The 19,824-nt window shown below is 36.0% G+C and overlaps 1 protein-coding gene across 4 annotated transcripts in view; it reads right to left on the bottom strand.

Moving 5' to 3' along the window:
- Positions 1-12,792, bottom strand: part of LOC113467342 (mediator of RNA polymerase II transcription subunit 15-like) — a 49,141-nt gene extending 36,349 nt beyond the window's left edge. For all 4 annotated transcript variants that reach the window (XM_026823463.1, XM_026823466.1, XM_026823464.1 and 1 more), the window contains exons 1-3: positions 12,753-12,792; positions 11,018-11,110; positions 142-328 (exon numbers count right to left, since the gene is read on the bottom strand). In XM_026823463.1, the coding sequence (XP_026679264.1) occupies positions 142-328; positions 11,018-11,025 (195 nt within the window). In that variant the 5' untranslated portion in view covers positions 11,026-11,110; positions 12,753-12,792. The remainder of the gene's footprint in view (positions 1-141; positions 329-11,017; positions 11,111-12,752) is intronic.
- Between the last annotated feature and the right edge of the window lie 7,032 nt (positions 12,793-19,824).

Below are 19,824 nucleotides of genomic sequence, written 5' to 3'. Positions count from 1 at the left end.
GTATCCACGAGGTTCTTCATGATAATATTTTCAGTAGGTACCTTGATAATCATTTAGAATCTTTTCCTGTAAAGTTCGATCTCCGAAAGCTGTTTCCTAACTAAGCTCGAAGATCCGAGCGATCTTCAATAGCTTACTAACCTTAGTCAAGAGTTCGTCCCTCTGTCTGGGTGGTATTCTGGGTGGGGCATTCTGTATCTGTTGCTGAGGAAGGGAAGGAAGTGGCTTACTCCTCTGCGGTGACTGGATTGGCTCTTCATCAGTAAATACTGAGGCGACGCCGTCACAGCCCACGTTTCTGGGCCAGTCACACGTTTGCAACTCATGACTGAAAATTTAAAGAGAAAAGAAAAAGGTTTTAAGCAGCGTCTAATGTGTTAAGGTGTGTCCACACATAGTCGACGGCCGACGATCGATGTGGATCGACGGCCGGTCGACTACGTTTGGACACACCTTTCAACAATAAAGTTTGAATAAAATTGAAGAAAACAATCGATATGCATTCGAATAGGAGAAGTTGATTCAGCCATATTAATTTGACATAAGAGTTCCATGTGTTGTTTGGGGTCTATTACGTCAAATGGTCCTTAGTTCAAAATATGGTCACGGCAACCACATGGAAATTCCATTAGCACAAAAAAACTTGTCCCAATCAAAAAGTATAAAACTGTCTTTGAGGTTCATCAACTTTCAATCTCACTTTCAAGGTCCCCTCATTAAATGAGAGTTGACTGTCAAGTTTCAAGTTGACTTGATGAGAAGAAAGACGTATTTGGATTTTTCAAATCTGTCCTAATCCTAAGGTACTGTTTGTTTCAGAAAGCACGCGCCTTGCAGATCAAATGACTTCTAGACTCTGGCGCAACTGCTGTTTTACAATACTGTCTCCCGATGAATGTCGATCGCCATCGACTGGAACCCATATAAAGCACGTAAGTAAGATCAAAGAAATTTAGTGGATTAAAGATACTGTTTGTTTCAGAAAGCATGCGCCTTGCAGATCAAATGACTTCTAGACTCTGGCGCAACTGCTGTTTTACAATACTGTCTCCCGATGAATGTCGATGGCCATCGACTGGAACCCATATAAAGCACGTAAGTAAGATCAAAGGACTTTATGTGGACATCTATCAGGCGATATCTATCTCCTTTTAATGCTCCTAGGAGGACCACTTTTGTTTACCTAATGTTATAGTAATTTGAATACAGGGAAATTAGTTCCTATGTACCTATTAAGATATTTGCTGATTGAAATTTGCACGAATTTTCAAACCCATCCAGTCAGACTCTTTTCATCTTCTAAGGACCCTATGGTTTGGAAATGATTGGTACTTAATGCTTTTACTACTTAGAATACTCGGATACTTGGAAACTGAGGACACTGACTTGAAGCCATAGACAATGATCTATCGCTATCAACATTAGACACTGTCATTGTAAGTCTTTTAACTTTGAGATTGTCCTTACACTTCAAAGTTTTGTCATCACGGATAACACTTCTAATTTGATTGTTTCTCACGACAAAAACCCATCTACCTCTATCAAGAGTGACGAGATCCTTTGTTCTTGTGGTTATTTCACCTCGAAGCTGTGCTTTTTTTTGGCTCTTAAAGATATCTAGGAGGTTTTTCATGATAATATTTTCAGTACCTTGGTAAAAATTTAGAATCTTTTCCTGTGAAGTTTTTTCTCCGAAAGATTACGGATGAAACTTCTCGTTTTACATACATTAGCAATATTCTGTTAACGAATAAGCTTGAAATTAAGGTAATAACTTAACTCCCTTCAACTAAATCTACCACCTTTGATAATTCTAACAAAGCACCTATCACGAGGCCCTAAAGAGTAAAAGCAAAGAAACAAATGGATCTATCACCTACAAATGTGTTATAATGAACAATTGAATATATTCTTTTACACGGGCAATTATTAAATTAGTTCTGCAATTAGGAATCATACAACACCTTGTACCTCTTTGCTGGCCTGAGTGATGTTAGACCTACTAGAGAAGCAGTCAAACATAACGCCAATCAAAGCGACACATTTAGTAGCCCTAAACAAGGAATTCCTTCAAAGGTTATTGGAGCTGTTAGAAGAGCTTATTCTGTATTTTTGTCAAACAAATTCCTCCCTAAAATAACAGTACAAATAAAAATGCTGATGCTCTATAGGTCACAATAGATTTTACTTACATTTTGCTTGCATATACCATTTAATAGCACATTGTTTTTAAACTTTTTGGGGACTTGTACATGTACATTGATCTATTGTGCCAAGGCTTACATAATGGATATAACGCGGTAAAATCATAGTATGCTGATGCTCTATAGGTCACAATAGATTTTACCTAAATTTTGCTTGCATATATCATGCAGTAGGTTTAATAGCACATTGTTTTTAAAATTTTTGGGGACTTGTACATTGATCTATTGTGCCAAGGCTTACATAATGGATATAACGCGGTAAAATCATAGTTTGTCAAATTAATTATCAGTTTCATCATTAGCAAATTTCACCTAATTAGTACCTACTTATATGACACACGACTTTTAATATTAGTTCAAATGTGGGTCATAATAGCGGATATCCCACGGTCTTCCTTGATTTGAAGTTTCATAATTTCTTTCTTGTTATTAAGGAAGATTCTGAAACTGCGGTGATATTTTTGAACAGGTAATCAGAGTAATAAAGTAAACAATAATACGTTTTGTTATTGACCCAAACGATTAGTTCAAGTCAAGACTTTTTATTTTCATCCTGTGTAGAATATGTACTCTTACATAGTCGTAGATTGGTCCTATTTCTCGGGAATAGCGGATATCCCACGGTCTTCCTTGATTTGAAGTTTCATAATTTCTTTCTTGTTATTAAGGAAGATTCTGAAACTGGAGATATTTTTGAACAGGTAATCAAAGTAATAAAGTAAACAATAATACGTTTTGTTATTGACCTAAACGATTAGGTCAAGTCAAGACTTTTTATTTTCATCCTGTGTAGAATATGTACTCTCACATAGTCGCAGATTGGTCCTATTTCTCGGACTAATGTTTCCTACCCAATGAAAACCTTGATGTCTTTATCTACCATAAAAGCTCAAGAAATTCATGTTAGTATTGATAACTAAATATTTTAGTACCTAGAGGAATTTACAACAAGGTATGCTTGTGCTCAATTATGTACACATATCGATCGATAAAATTAATTGGCAAAATCAGCAAGATTTTACTTGTTTTATGCAAATGCTTGTAGGAACATGAAGGAAATAATATGAACACATTTTTCTCCAAGCTGTTCAAAGAAGTACATACTTACCACCTATCTAATAATCCTACTATGTAGTACTTACATAAAGGTTATAAAGAATAATAACTACTAGAATTATTGAAAAGAATAACTCAAGGATCAAGCTCAAGCTATACGAGTCCACATAACATAGTATAATACTTGTATGGTATTGCATTTTTTCCCTGAACCATTTTATTGCCAAAAATTCATCTCGCAATTTTGCCAAAAATATATCATCTTCATTTGCAAAAATTGAAATCTATATTTTATGTCTATCGTATACCACATTCACATTAACCTAGTTGATAATATAATTTGATTGTTAGTATTTTTGTTCTTATGTAAGCCGTGGATATTACTGGTAGGTACTTTATGGTTGGTGTATGTTGTATTTCGTATATTACCTATGTAAGACAAACCTGTATGTAGGTGTCTTAGGCTAATTATTTCTGCATGGTAGAATCAACTATTTAAACTATGTAAGCATAAATTTTTGTGGTATTCAAAATTTTTCTTCATTCTCCAACAAATATTATGCATTTATTTACGGAAGTAGATATAAAAAAATATATGTGTATGATGTATAACTTGCCTTTGGGTACGTGTGTTTGGCAATGTACTCGTCTATGGTATTGTAATTAAGGCATGAAAGCAAGGTTGAGGTTATCTTGCGCTCAATAAATATTATATAAACGTTGTAGAATTGGATTAATGCCCCGTACTTAATGGACGCACATTTCTACCTACGTGCCGAGGTTGTAAATAATGAAATGAACACTGTTTCTGTTTCACATACCATATTGTTACGTGGGTAGTGGGTACGTATTTTACGCACAAATACGTTCTTAACTTTTATGGAGGATGTCGAGTGAAACATCTTTGCTGTCGTTGAATAGAATGAGCTACTGCAAATCTAAGCATTATACTCTTATTGAAGATCCAAGTCAACAGGAGTAGTTGCCTATAAGTCTATATCAACATATTAGGCAGGAGAACAAGTGAGATATTCAATTGAAAAGAACACTCTTTAGAACGAAATATATCGACAAATTGAACTTGTGATTAATAGCGTGCTTAGAACGAAAAACACGTTCACGATTTCCCCCGAATAAGTACTTATATCAACATATTAGGCAGGAGAACAAGTGAGATATTCAATTGAAAAGAACACTCTTTACAACGAAATATATCGACAAATTGAACTTGTGATTAATAGCGTGCTTAGAACGAAAAACACGTTCACGATTTCCCCCCGAATAAGTACAGAAATCCAATAGGAAAAGAATAACTCAAGGATCAAGCTCAAGCTATACGAGTCCACATAACATAGTATAATACTTGTATGGTATTGCATTTTTTCCCTGATGCAATATATAACCATTTTATTGCCAAAAATTCATCTCGCATTTTTGCCAAAAATATATCATCTTCATTTGCAAAAATTGACAAGTAGTTAAATGCAATGGACGTTAGTCATGTGTAGGTATGTAGGAATGACTTGAATGTACATACCTATTGAACCTAGATGACTTGGGTAATAACAATTTGTTTAGAAAAACTAGGTATGCCATTAGTTCTAAGTTTGGTTCTGGTGATCTTGAAAATTGCCATGGTGATTCGCTGTCGTAATCATTATAAGTCAAGGCGATTTACTTGTTTGGTTTTTACCCAATCGATATATGTACGTTAGTTCCATCACTAGACATTGGTGATATCAATATTGTTCGGATTATACATATGTATGGTGATCTTGAAAATTGCCATGGTGATTCGCTGTCGTAATCATTATAAGTCAAGGCAATTTACTTGTTTGGTTTTTACCCAATCGATATATGTACGTTAGTTCAATCACTAGACATTGGTGATATCAATATTGTTCGGATTATACATTGGTGATCTTGAAAATTGCCATGGTGATTCGCTGTCGTAATCATTATAAGTCAAGGCAATTTACTTGTTTGGTTTTTACCCAATCGATGTATGTACGTTAGTTCCATCACTAGACATTGGTGATATCAATATTGTTCGGATTATACATATGTAGGAATAGCTGTAACTAGTCATCTCCATATTCATGAGGTAGGATTTACAATAACTCTATTTGTATTAACATAATGGTGAACTGTGTGTAATCGTTAAACCGGTCTTTAAAGTACAAGAACATGGGAGGCACTTTTCTTGCCAATTTAATCCGTCAAAACAAATCTGCTGTCCTTGAAAATCGAGGTAAATCCTACAGCGACCTACTAATGTCGACGTTTAGTATCAGAGTAACATAGTAGCCGTCGGGAATTGAACCCGGATCTTCGACTGAGTTTGATAGCTACAGAAGCCGGAGGCAACTACCAAAAAGTAATTAAGCACGTCATTTAAATATACTTACAAAAGAGATGTAATGTTGATGATGAAGATAGATCCAGGATACCCCATGATTTCGAAAATAGATAGACAAACAGTGATCTCTCTGAATGACGTCACACAATTGACTTCTTTACCTCATTATAGCCTAATACAATTGGTACTTACAAAAGAGATGTAATGTTGATGATGAAGATAGATCCAGGATACCCCATGATTTCGAAAATAGATAGACAAACAGTGATCTCTGAATGACGTCACACAATTGACTTCTTTACCTCATTATAGCCTAATACAATTGATATTAGGAACTAAAATATAGGTAACTACTTAGGACATTATAAGCATAATATGCACTTGAGTACCTACTTGTGCTAGTAAATGTTGAATAGAAATGCCAGTAACGTTAAGGTGCGTACTCAGAAGTACATTACTCTACTCTTCAAACCAGTGGAGTACATAGAAAAGGATTTCTCTGTAGTTAGATGAATAGATCTCTTTCTCACCATTTGTATGTACTTCACTGATTGAGAATTACCCAAGTTATGGCAACAAAAAACATTAAAGTCGTATAAAAGTGATGGATTAGTTTAGAGTACTTTAGAGAACTCGTAGGAATTTTAAATCAAGTCAATGAATTACTTATTACCTACATTGCTACATACGTAATATGTATGTCCATCACACTCTTTGTCATCGAAGTATAGCTGAAATTGGGAACATATTGTTTTGAAAATAGGAAATACTATATTTTAACAGTGGAGGTAACAAAGAGTTCGATTGTGAACGGACATTGTATAAAAATAAAGATAAATGGATATTTCACATCCAAAGATGTTTGATAAGAAAAGGAAACCATTTATCAGACAAATATGTATTTGAAGAATTTATTGACGTAAAATGTTTTGATTAAAAACGATAGCCAATAATCTTATGAACTTTATGATCGATCAATAATTCAATATGCGTTCTGGTCCATTGATTTACTTGCAGTTTTGTTCTCAGGTACTTTATCCTTTTCCTCAAATTTCCTCAAAACTGGTTTTGGATCGCATTTTCATTTCAAATGCCACATCTTACTGGAAACTTTTAAATTCAGGACTTGCCACATCCTGGACCATGAATTCATAAAACTCATTGACCAATTCATCAGAAAAAGAAACTACATCCCAATCCAAAGTAGACCTAGTAGATGAATGCGACCTTTAAAATTTATAGATAGAAGGAAATACTGAAGGACCTTTGGTATTGTAATTAAGGCATGAAAGCAAGGTTGAGGTTATCTTGCGCTCAATAAATATTATATAAACGTTGTAGAATTGGATTAATGCCTCGTACTTAATGGACGCACATTTCTACCTACGTGCCGAGGTTGTAAATAATGAAATGAACACTGTTTCACATGTACCATATTGTTACGTGGGTAGTGGGTACGTATTTTACGCACAAATACGTTCTTAACTTTTATTGAGGATGTCGAGTGAAACATCTTTGCTGTCGTTGAATAGAATGAGCTACTGCAAATCTAAGCAGGTTTGGAATAGTAATTTCTTCTCCAGATTCATAGGCGGTAGTTGTAACTTCTGCGTTATAATAAGGAGTAGTTTCCTCATATGAATCTTCATATTTGTGATTTGACGGGCGTTCGTTTTGTGGACCCGACTCATGCGATGTGTCTGAGTTGTGATAATAACTTGAAGTTGTAATTTCTGGGTTATGGGAATGTTTAGAGTTATAGTATGGGGTTTTCTGTTTTTTGTATCCTGCTTCATGAGATGATGGATGAGTGGGATAGTAGGTATCATGAGAAGGGTATGAAGTTTTGATATCAACATATTAGGCAGGAGAACAAGTGAGATATTCAATTGAAAAGAACACTCTTTACAACGAAATATATCGACAAATTGAACTTGCGATTAATAGCGTGATTAGAACGAAAAACACGTTCACGATTTCCCCCGAATAAGTACTTAAAAGAAATCCAATACTCAATAGACATTTTATACAGCCCTATATGAAAGAAAAGACAAGTAGTTAAATGCAATGGACGTTAGTCATGTGTAGGTATGTAGGAATGACTTGAATGTACATACCTATTGAACCTAGATGACTTGGATAATAACAATTCGTTTAGAAAAACTCAGAAAGCATGCGCCTTGCAGATCAAATGACTTCTAGACTCTGGCGCAACTGCTGTTTTACAATACTGTCTCCCGATGAATGTCGATGGCCATCGACTGGAACCCATATAAAGCACGTAAGTAAGATCAAAGGACTTTATGTGGACATCTATCAGGCGATATCTATCTCCTTTTAATGCTCCTAGGAGGACCACTTTTTTACCTAATGCTATGTATTTATGATGGTAATTTGAATACAGGTAAATTAGATCCTATGGTACCTATCATATTTGCTGCTTGAAATTTGCACGAATTTTCAAACCCATCCAGTCAGACTCTTTTCATCTTCTAAGGACCCTATGGTTTGGGATTAAAGAAAAAAAAAAGTTGTAGTGTGGACAATAGTGGGCATCTTTTAGGCGATGTCTATCTCCTTTTAATGCTCCTAGGAGGACCACTTTTGTTTACCTAATGTTATAGTAATTTGAATACAGGGAAATTAGTTCCTATGTACCTATTAAGATATTTGCTGATTGAAATTTGCACGAATTTTCAAACCCATCCAGTCAGACTCTTTTCATCTTCTAAGGACCCTATGGTTTTGAAATGATTGGTACTTAATGCTTTTACTACTTAGAATACTCGGATACTTGGAAACTGAGGACACTGACTTGAAGCCATAGACAATGATCTATCGCTATAGTTGATAATATAATTTGATTGTTAGTATTTTTGTTCTTAATGTTCTTATGTAAGCCGTGGATATTACTGGTAGGTACTTTATGGTTGTTGTATGTTGTATTTGGTATATTACCTATGTAAGACAAACCTGTATGTAGGTGTCTTAGGCTAATTATTTCTGCATGGTAGAATCAACTATTTAATCTATGTTTAAGCATGGATTTTTGTGGTATTCAAAATTTTTCTTCATTCCCCAACAAATATTATGCACTTATTTACGGAAGTAGATATTTTTCAGTACCTTGGTAAAAATTTAGAATCTTTTCCTGTGAAGTTTTTTCTCCGAAAGATTACGGATGAAACTTCTCGTTTTAAATTTCATATCTCCGAAAATTTATCGATTTTGTTCCTTGAAAATATCTTTTATCACCTACACCCACTGACTGTTCTCGAATCTCCACACATTGATACAACCCCCCCTCCACTGAAATGCGATTGATCTAGTGATCTTGATTTGATGTTAACCAACTTGTCTTGAGACAACTCTATGAACTCTGCAGTCCTCAGTGGCGTACGTTATATAAGATCTTAAACTGGTTGATTTAGCGATCTTGATTTCATAGTGATCAGTTGTCTTTCAGGCTAAAAAACTTAGGCCCTTGTTACATCAATGGCACTGGTGTGTGATCAAAGTGCACATTTTGTTCCTTTGTTCTGTAAGTACTTACAAAATAATGGATCTAGTGATCTTGTTTTAACATCAACGCAGGAATCTTTCAGATTCCGACCAGATGACAGCTCTATGAAGTTGGAATCTCAGTGACGTAGTGTAGTACAGGTGTGTAATTGATCTAGTGATCTTGATTATGATGTCAACCGAGTTACTTTTCAGACCAAAGAACTCTATAATGCTATAATCTTATAATCATTGCAACCATCAGTGGCGTGTTTAGTATACAGAAACGAGTTTCTAATCGAACTTTTACCATTGATATCTAACATCAAATCGAATTATTTAATGGTGAAGGCCAAGGTTATAGGAATCAAATATATTTGTGTTTAAAAAAGGTTAGTCTCAATATTCTTTCCTGAATTTCTAATTGAAGGATACAACATCTGTTCCGAGATCTCATTCTGTCTACCCCACTGGTTTAACAACTCTAATGAACTCAAGCTTGCAACCAAAAGTTACACAATCTCCAAGCATTCAGTTTAAAACTAGACTAGTCGCTAACGCAGCATACATCGGACTAAAACCAAAAACTACAAATTTTAATATCAAAATATACCAGACGGCCTTGTGAAGGGCGTATCCAGTTATGTTGATAGAGATAAATCTACAGGCAACTCGAGAAGTTGAAATGAACTCGAAGAAGTTGGTATTCATGTGGGAATGCCATGAATAAATGAGTATACCACAAAGTTCGCCATGGATTTTTTTATTATTTGGAGCAAAGGGTCTTTTCGGTCAAATTTTGGGTAGCAAGGTCACATTCTAATAAAGTCTTCCACGTGGTTGCGCCTTGTGATCGTTTAGTAGGCCATGTTTTACCACCTAATAGATGGATCGTATAAGCTTAACCCAACATTTAGGGCTGTTTCCCCCTACACCTAAGCCTCAGAGTGGACTTTTTGTGTATGGATGATTGCTAAATCAATCTCATACACATTTAATAAAATTTGTGTCGTTTTTGCTGATATTGGATTCCTAGCACCTGGTAGTACCCATTTCCCATTTGCCGTTTTGGTTTCACAAGTCAATTAGCCATTTGCACTTCTAACCTCAAATCAATGGTGACATTCATGATCATGACCCAAGCAATAACTCACTGTTCTTTTCAAGGTCTTGACTGTAGGTCTCTTTTTTTGTCTCTGGTGATTTTTTCATCTTTTCTTTTCAAAACGAAAATGTCAAAGTGTAATGTGGTCTCTTAGATCAGGTACATCCAAATGGAACATGTGTAAATAAACGTGTAAAATTACTTTTCAACAAGTAAAGTTTTGTCGTTGTTGCTAGCCCTTTTCCGGATAATATTGGATTCAAAACGAAAATGTCAAAGTGTAATGTGGTCTCTTAGATCAGGTACATCCAAATGGAACATGTGTAAATAAACGTGTAAAGTTACTTTTCAACAAGTAAAGTTTTGTCGTTGTTACTAGCCCTTTTCCGGTTAATATTGGATTCATTAGCATTAGGTCAACTGGGTGTCTTATTTAACTCTTGTTCAAACACATTAATACATATCTATCATTTACCATAGTGGATACTAAGGAGATACCTATACGTACATCAATATCACACTATGGCTGATCGACATGGAGTGAAATACGTTCATCCTAAACTTTTTTTCCCCCACCAAGTTCCTTTTTTGGAATTTGATTTTGGGTGTAGGTACTTGTATAATTAAAGACATACCATCACAGTTTAGGAGGAGAAGGAGGAGGAGGAGGAGGAGGAGGAGGAGGAGGAAGGAAGGTAAAAATATATTTTACATAACTGCCATCACTTTGATAGTTGGATAATATCTTACATGTATATTAACCCTCCTGAGCAGGACATGACAATATCTTACCTGTACATTAACCCTCCTGTGCAGGACTCGAGTACAGCCCCCCCAAACACGCACACATAGTACTGGGTACAGTCGTTAGGGTGTGGATAGTATCTTGTTGTTGTTACTTGTTTTGTTGTTCGTGTTGTTTTTGGAGGAAAATTCGGCGCGGCGATAGAAAGAAACAGGTGGACAGGGAATCATAGTAACGTAGGAAGTTGACGGATTCTCCATTTGTATCGTTAATATCTCCGTAAATAATGATTTCTCAGAAAATTCAAGATAATGGGATTAAAGAGGACAAAAAGGGGTACTTTTCTATTAGGAGAAATTCAATGGGTTTCAGTGGAAACTTGAAGAAAAATCGAATTGAAAAAATGGTAGTTTTTAAAGAGATACAAAAAAATCTTTTTCTCAAGCTTTTGGTTGTGTTTGAGGGAGGGTTTTACCAAAACAGGGAATCTTTTCTTTTAGTAAATTTTGTGTTCTTTTCAATGGTGCAATCAGTTTTTTATTATCTTTATTGGTTCAAGGGATAAAGGCGTTTTAAGGGGACAAGGTATGAAAAATGTTGAAAAACAGAAAATCCTTCATAACTCCGCCCCTGTTGAAAATCGGATCTGTCCAGATAGCTTTTTCTGGTAGCCCTTTAGGTCCTGCATCAACCCTCAAGCGTTGTACAGTCGTTCGCGGGACACCCTGTATACTAACCGAGGATCGGCGCGAACGACCTTACTATAATAAGTGTTAAAGCGCCTAATCGAAAAAAAAACTTACTAACCTTCGTAGATTCGTAGTAGCTTAACCCACCCTTTAGAGCTGTACAGCCCCTACACCTAAGCCTCAGATTGGGCTTAAATGTTTTGATTAAAAACGATAGCCAATAATCTTATGAACTTTATGATCGATCAATAATTCAATATGCGTTCTGGTCCATTGATTTCTTGCAGTTTTGTTTTCAGGTACTTTATGTGTACTTCTGTCTGGTTTGCTGGTGGCAAACTTTATGATACCTACTTCAATCAGCCATTTATTGTGTACCAAGTCACAGATAACTGTGGGGGTGTTCTGGTCATGATGTAATAAAAAGTTTAATTATTGTTCGTTTGATCTCTTTCGCAACAGTGAATTCGCAATAAAACTATTGGCAATAATCAATAAGTAAACAAGAATATTAAGCCTTTTGAAGAAGAAGAAGATTGTAGACCACAGAAGTGATCTATTTGTATATCTAGATTCTAGATGCTTGCGCTTGGAAATCTGATTGCTAAATTGATCGGATCATGTGATTATGTCCAGCTTGGATTTTGTATTTTGAACGAACCTAATACTAATGGGATCTAGTTTCTCCGTATTTAGTTTAAGATAATATTATTTCTAAACATACCAAGTCACAGATAACTGTGGGGGTGTTCTGGTCATGATGTAATAAAAAGTTTAATTATTGTTCGTTTGATCTCTTTCGCAACAGTAAATTCGCAATAAAACTATTGGCAATAATCAATAAGTAAACAAGAATATTAAGCCTTTTGAAGAAGAAGATTGTAGACCACAGAAGTGATCTATTTGTATATCTAGATTCTAGATGCTTACGCTTGGAAATCTGATTGCTAAATTGATCGGATCATGTGATTATGTCCAGCTTGGATTTTGTATTTTGAACGAACTTAATACTAATGGGATCTCGTTTCTCCGTATTTAGTTTAAGATAATATTATCATAGTACTGGGTACAGTCGTTAGGGTGTGGATAGTATCCGAATTCCTCAGGACAGGAAAACTCCACCTGTCCGGGGATTCTGTCGTTACTGGAAGTCTTCCGTTGGCTGTGGCATGGTACTGAAACAGAGAAAAGTCAAAATGGAAAGGTCATTTTGTGACGAAAATGCTACTGGATGGCCATACTATGATTAATATGTATGACACACAGTTAAATTTAATCAGAAACAAGGCCATTTTGTCATGTATAATTTGAACTGAAATCGCTCGATGAATATAATTTTGCAGTGGTAAAGTTTTTCATCATAGGAGAGTAACATTTTTTCTTCTTTTTCAGCATTGGACCGATTGCAATACTTTCTCATTACCTTGTATAGGTTCCCTATACGTAAGGGTAATAGAAAGTCTGTCATTGTAAGTCTTTTAACTTTGAGATTGTCCTTACACTTCAAAGTTTTGTCATCACGGATAATACTTCTAATTTGATTGTTTCTCACGACAAAATCCCATCTACCTTTATCAACAGTGACAAGATCCTTTGTTCTTGTGGTTATTTCATGTGCTTTGGCCTTTCAAGGTATCCACGAGGTTCTTCATGATAATATTTTCAGTAGGTACCTTGATAAACATTTAGAATCTTTTCTTGTAAAGTTTGATCTCCGAAAGATTAGGGATGAAACTTCTTGTTTTGAATTCTCATATCTCCGAAAATTTATCGATCTTTGTTTTGTGTAGAAGAGCTCATCTGTTATAATGTGAAAATCCTTTTTTTACCCTAAATTTCCCTTGAAAATATCATTTTTAACCTAAAGTTCCCTTCTCACTGTAGGGATGAAACTTCTTGTTTTGAATTCTCATATCTCCGAAAATTTATCGATCTTTGTTTTGTGTAGAAGAGCTCATCTGTTATAATGTAAAAATCCTTTTTTTACCCTAAATTTCCGTTGAAAATATCATTTTTAACCTAAAGTTCCCTTCTCACTGCTCTTCAGGCTCCACACATTGATACAACCCCCTCCACTGAAATGCGATTGATCTAGTGATCTTGATTTGATGTTAACCAACTTGTCTTTCAGACAACTCTATGAACTCTGCAGTCCTCAGTGGCGTACATTGTATTTGATCTAGTGATCTTGATTTGATGTTAACCAACTTGTCTTTCAGACAACTCTATGAACTCTGCAGTCCTCAGTGGCGTACATTGTATAAGCACTTAAACTGGTTGATTTAGTGATCTTGATTTCATACTGATCAGTTGTCTTTCAGGCTAAATAACTTGGCCCTTGTAACATCAGTGGCACTGGTGTGTGATCAAAGTGAACATTTTGTTCCTTTGTTCTGTAAGTACTTACAAATAATGGATCTAGTGATCTTGTTTAAATCTCAACCCAGGAATCTTTCAGATTCAGACCAACTGACAGCTCTATGAAGTATCTCAGTGACGTGGTACAGGTGTGTAATTGATCTAGTGATCTTGATTATGATGTCAACCGAGTTACTTTTCAGACCAAAGAACTCTATTATGCTATAATCATTGCAACCAATCAGTGGCGTGTATAGTATACAGAAACGAGTTTCTAATCGAACTTTTACCATTGATATCTAACATCAAATCGAATTATTTAATGGTGAAGGCCAAGGTTATAGGAATCAAATATATTTGTGTTTAAAAAAGGTTAGTCTCAATATTCTTTCCTGAATTTCTAATTGAAGGATACAACATCTGTTCCGAGATCTCATTCTGTCTACCCCACTGGTTTAACAACTCTAATGAACTCAAGCTTGCAACCAAAAGTTACACAATCTCCAAGCATTCAGTTTAAAACTAGACTAGTCGCTAACGCAGCATACATCGGACTAAAACCAAAAACTACAAATTTTAATATCAAAATATACCAGACGGCCTTGTGAAGGGCGTATCCAGTTATGTTGATAGAGATAAATCTACAGGCAACTCGAGAAGTTGAAATGAACTCGAAGAAGTTGGTATTCATGTGGGAATGCCATGAATAAATGAGTATACCACAAAGTTCGCCATGGATTTTTTTATTATTTGGAGCAAAGGGTCTTTTCGGTCAAATTTTGGGTAGCAAGGTCACATTCTAATAAAGTCTTCCACGTGGTTGCGCCTTGTGATCGTTTAGTAGGCCATGTTTTACCACCTAATAGATGGATCGTATAAGCTTAACCCAACATTTAGGGCTGTTTCCCCCTACACCTAAGCCTCAGAGTGGACTTTTTGTGTATGGATGATTGCTAAATCAATCTCATACACATTTAATAAAATTTGTGTCGTTTTTGCTGATATTGGATTCCTAGCACCTGGTAGTACCCATTTCCCATTTGCCGTTTTGGTTTCACAAGTCAATTAGCCATTTGCACTTCTAACCTCAAATCAATGGTGACATTCATGATCATGACCCAAGCAATAACTCACTGTTCTTTTCAAGGTCTTGACTGTAGGTCTCTTTTTTTGTCTCTGGTGATTTTTTCATCTTTTCTTTTCAAAACGAAAATGTCAAAGTGTAATGTGGTCTCTTAGATCAGGTACATCCAAATGGAACATGTGTAAATAAACGTGTAAAATTACTTTTCAACAAGTAAAGTTTTGTCGTTGTTGCTAGCCCTTTTCCGGATAATATTGGATTCATTAGGTCAACTGGGTGTCTTATTTAACTCTTGTTCAAACACATTAATACATATCTATCATTTACCATAGTGGATACTAAGGAGATACCTATACGTACAACAATATCACACTATGGCTGATCGACATGGAGTGAAATACGTTCATCCTAAACTTTTTTTTCCCCACCAAGTTCCTTTTTTCGTATTTTGATTTTGGGTGTAGGTACTTGTATAATTAAAGACATACCATCACAGTTTAGGAGGAGGAGAAGGAGGAGGAGGAGGAGGAGGAGGAGGAGGAGGAGGAGGAGGAGGAGGAGGAGGAGGAGGAGGAGGAGGAGGAGGAGGAGGAGGAGGAGGAGGAGGAGGAGGAGGAGGAGGAGGAGGAGGAGGAGGAGGAGGAGGAGGAGGAGGAGGAGGAGGAGGAGGAGGAGGAGGAGGAGGAGGAGGAGGAGGAGGAGGAGGAGGAGGAGGAGGAGAAGGAGGAGGAGGAGGAGGAGGAGGAGGAGGAGGAGGAGGAAGGTAAAAATATATTTTACATAACTGCCATCACTTTGATAGTTGGATAATATCTTACATGTATATTAACCCTCCTGAGCAGGACATGACAATATCTTACCTGTACATTAACCCTCCTGTGCAGGACTCGAGTACAGCCCCCCCAAACACGCACACATAGTACTGGGTACAGTCGTTAGGGTGTGGATAGTATCCGAATTCCTCAGGACAGGAAAATTCAACCTGTCCGGGGATTCTGTCGTTACTGGAAGTCTTCCGTTGGCTGTGGCATGGTACTGACATAGTACTGGGTACAGTCGTTAGGGTGTGGATAGTATCCGAATTCCTCAGGACAGGAAAACTCCACCTGTCCGGGGATTCTGTCGTTGCTGGAAGTCTTCCGTTGGCTGTGGCATGGTACTGGAACAGAGGAAAATCAAAATGGAAAGGTCATTTTGTGACGAAAATGCTACTGGATGGCCGTACTATGATTAATATGACACAGACACAGTTAAATTTAATCAGAAACAAGGCCATTTTGTCACTGTGACGAAAATGCTACTGGATGGCCGTACTATGATTAATATGACACAGACACAGTTAAATTTAATCAGAAACAAGGCCATTTTGTCATGAGGAAAACAGTACGGGATACTGAGGGTATGATGTATCATTGTATCACACAATCATTTTGAGAAAGTACCAGAGTGGACGATAGAGTTGGGTTTTGTATGAACGCCGAGTATAACTAGTAGGTATGCAATGTGCAATGTAAGAAATTCATGAATCCTAGTCTGTTATCTAGACTTGCATCTTTTTAGATCTCCAATCTGGATTTTAAGACGTTTTTTCTGTGAATTTTAAGTCATTTGCGAAATTTTTGTGTAATAAGGAAGTAAATGTTTTGCGAGATTAGGAAAGTAAAGCAGAAGGTCGATACGGCAGTCATGATTTGTTAGAATTAAACCATATGTAATATGATGCATGAAATAATTAAAATGATGAGCTTCTTTGGTTATAATGTGTATCTTCTATTTGATTTTGATATTTGAAGATATTCGTTCATGAGTCTCGCAAAAACCCTGGCCTTACTTCTTTTTAATCGTTAAATAGGCGATAAAGTTCTGTAATCTTCACGAACGTTATACCGTGAATAGAAAGATAGAATCGCAAGGTATTTATCATTATTCCTGTGAATTCATACCAATAGATGAAAAGCTAGGCTAGATGTACCAATTTCCTTCCTCAATGGTGGAAACAGGTTAAGAGCAAGGGAAAACTTAATGGATTTTTATTTCTCATTCATCGCTGTCGTCTATTAAAGGTGTCAGTTCGGGTCATTAGATTCTGACAAATCAATTAAAAGCAAATTTTTGTTAACTCATTCTTTTCATTAAGTCGAAATTTAACGAATTTGTAGCCTGTAAATGTGTCCGCATACGCATGTTTAATACATTCTGTGGTTTATAATGTCTAGGACATACATATCTAGCAATTAATAAGAAAATGGATGTGGTGTGTTACAAAACAAAACACCAAATGTTAAGATACGTACATGTACATTAATATACGTAAGCGTATTTTAATTTTCAGGTAGAAGTGTATCTGTATACTTTGGAGCTCTCTTTTCGAAGAAACTTGGAGTAGATCTTCTCGGATGTACCTAATGTTTAATATCGCATATTTTCATCCGCCTTTGCACCTTAAAGAAACTATGAAGGTTTAGGTATAGGGGTATAGCTGTTTCATTGAATGAAGATTTGTACATTTTATTTTGCAGATTCTCCTTTTGGCATTACAAAATATGAACTATGGATCAACTGAGGTCATGTGAGGTTATATGCAGATACACATCATCATATATGATCAAACAAAGGTACGTATATCGAGTCATCTCAGCCATCAGTATCGTACAAAGAGGTAAAAAATAGCCCGACCACAGGTCACCTCATAGTAAATCACCAACGAGTCTTCTCGTTTTTCGCTGGAAGATGGAAATCCTTGACTGACTTTTAACCAGACATATCTAGTAATTACTGAAGTAATACTGACTTATTGACCAGTAGCTGAGTGTAAGGAGAAGGAGGAGAGGAGATAGGGGAGATTGAAGAGAGGTTTTTACCCAGAATTACTTCCCTTGTCCCATGATAGTTTTCACAGGATATCTAACAATTTGGGAGAAGGGAGTGTTTATTTATTTCAGAAAAGAAGGTAGAAAGAAACTTATAAAGAGAAAGGATATTATGGAATTGATACTAAACTTCGTAAAAAAAAGCAAATTAATTACGGAAAAAAATTGAACTTTCGTGTTTTTGTGCTTTGATAAAATGAGAGGCAATGACTGATAGAATGACCTGAAGGGGCATTAAGTCAGGTCATTAGGTTAGTGCTTGTTAAACATAAAATATCTAAAATGTTGTTCAAAGTAAATAACCGAGGTCAGCGTCAATATTAAGGTGATTTATTTGTGATGAAAGAGAGAAATATGCTTGAACAAATAACTTTGGGCTAAACTTAGTTATAATGGGTTTAGCTTACCAGCACAGCTATTTTGAGTTTACCTGATGAATTGGTGCTTTGTAATATTAATCTTTTAAAGCACCAATCTTATTGTTTTCTTATGAATTGGAATCATTAGAAGGATGTACCAAATATTGGGAAAGTTGTGGACTATCAGATTTCGAATCCCTGTCTCGGCTATTGGTTTTATCTTTTACATCATTTATTTATTTATTTGTACAATTCACGGCTTGCAAACAAAATAAAGAGCCATTAACATGATAGGGGAAGGGTACTATCATCATTAAAAAGATTAAAAGTATTGTCTACAATTATATGAACCTATATTCTCAGCTATTGTTTTCATGACATGTACAATTCTTGTACAGTGTAAACCGCAAAAAATGTGGAATTCTCGCGGCCTTTATGCTAAGCGAAATTTTAATAATGTCGTGAACGCTGTGGTAAAGTGCTAGAAAGGAATGTACTGATGGATAATTGTTTAGAACAATGCTGAAATTCTATCAGTGTGGGACTATGTACATACATGTGGTAGTGTGAGTATCTGGGATGCTGGGCGGAAGTCTTTGCAGTCTGGTCAGGACTTGGTTCAATTCGATGAGCATGGAGCATGTGTCAAACAGAGCATGAACTGATCAAGTTGATGCTTAATTTGCACTCCTTTAAATAGATACCTCGTACTTTGGCAAATGGTAAATCGAGAGTAGATCGAGAATGTAAATTCTCGTGCTCTAAATTATGTTTTTACGAAGCGCTCACTGAGTGGATTATGATAATAAATTATGGAGAGTGGAAAAAGTGACGAGTGGCTTGGCCACACCGATAATATCCAGGCCTTTAGACTTGGACACTGTTGGTAACATGATTTACCCCAGGGTCTGTATGCTGTATCGTTTTGGTAACTCAAACTTTGTGCAGTTCGTCAATACACACCGATAATATCCAGGCCTTTAGACTTGGACACTGTTGGTAACATGATTTACCCCAGGGTCTGTATGCTGTATCGTTTTGGTAACCCAAACTTTGTGCAGTTCGTCAATATTTTTTTTTTTCGATTGTTTCTCTCTCATTTTAAAATGCATTTTGGCAATACATGCAATTGCAGATGCATGAAAAAATTCCAATTTTGATAAACATAAAGTCAATATGAGACTAACCCCAAGGGCTAGGGAAATTCTTTTGTTTTGAACAAATAAAGAGGAAGAAATAGGACAACAGAGGAAGTGAATGGAAATGTAACCATTTCAGGTTTATAATGAGGAGCATTACGGAGCCAGAGGTCCAAGGCTGCAGTAATTATTTATCAAGCTATATCTCTGGCAAGGTCGAAGAAAATTCTGGTGAGTTTCTCGACTCTGATATTTCTAAACAAAGAAACTCCCATTCAACTTATTTGATGTCATGTCAATGTCCTATCTGGTAATAATTTTACCTATACATAGATATTCTGGTATAATTTGTTTC

This window comes from Diaphorina citri, unplaced genomic scaffold (assembly GCF_000475195.1).
Source record: "Diaphorina citri unplaced genomic scaffold, Diaci psyllid genome assembly version 1.1 scaffold456, whole genome shotgun sequence".
Classification (NCBI taxonomy): domain Eukaryota; kingdom Metazoa; phylum Arthropoda; class Insecta; order Hemiptera; family Psyllidae; genus Diaphorina; species Diaphorina citri.
Note: the sequence above shows the minus strand (reverse complement) of the source record. Positions and strands in the feature narration are given on the sequence as shown.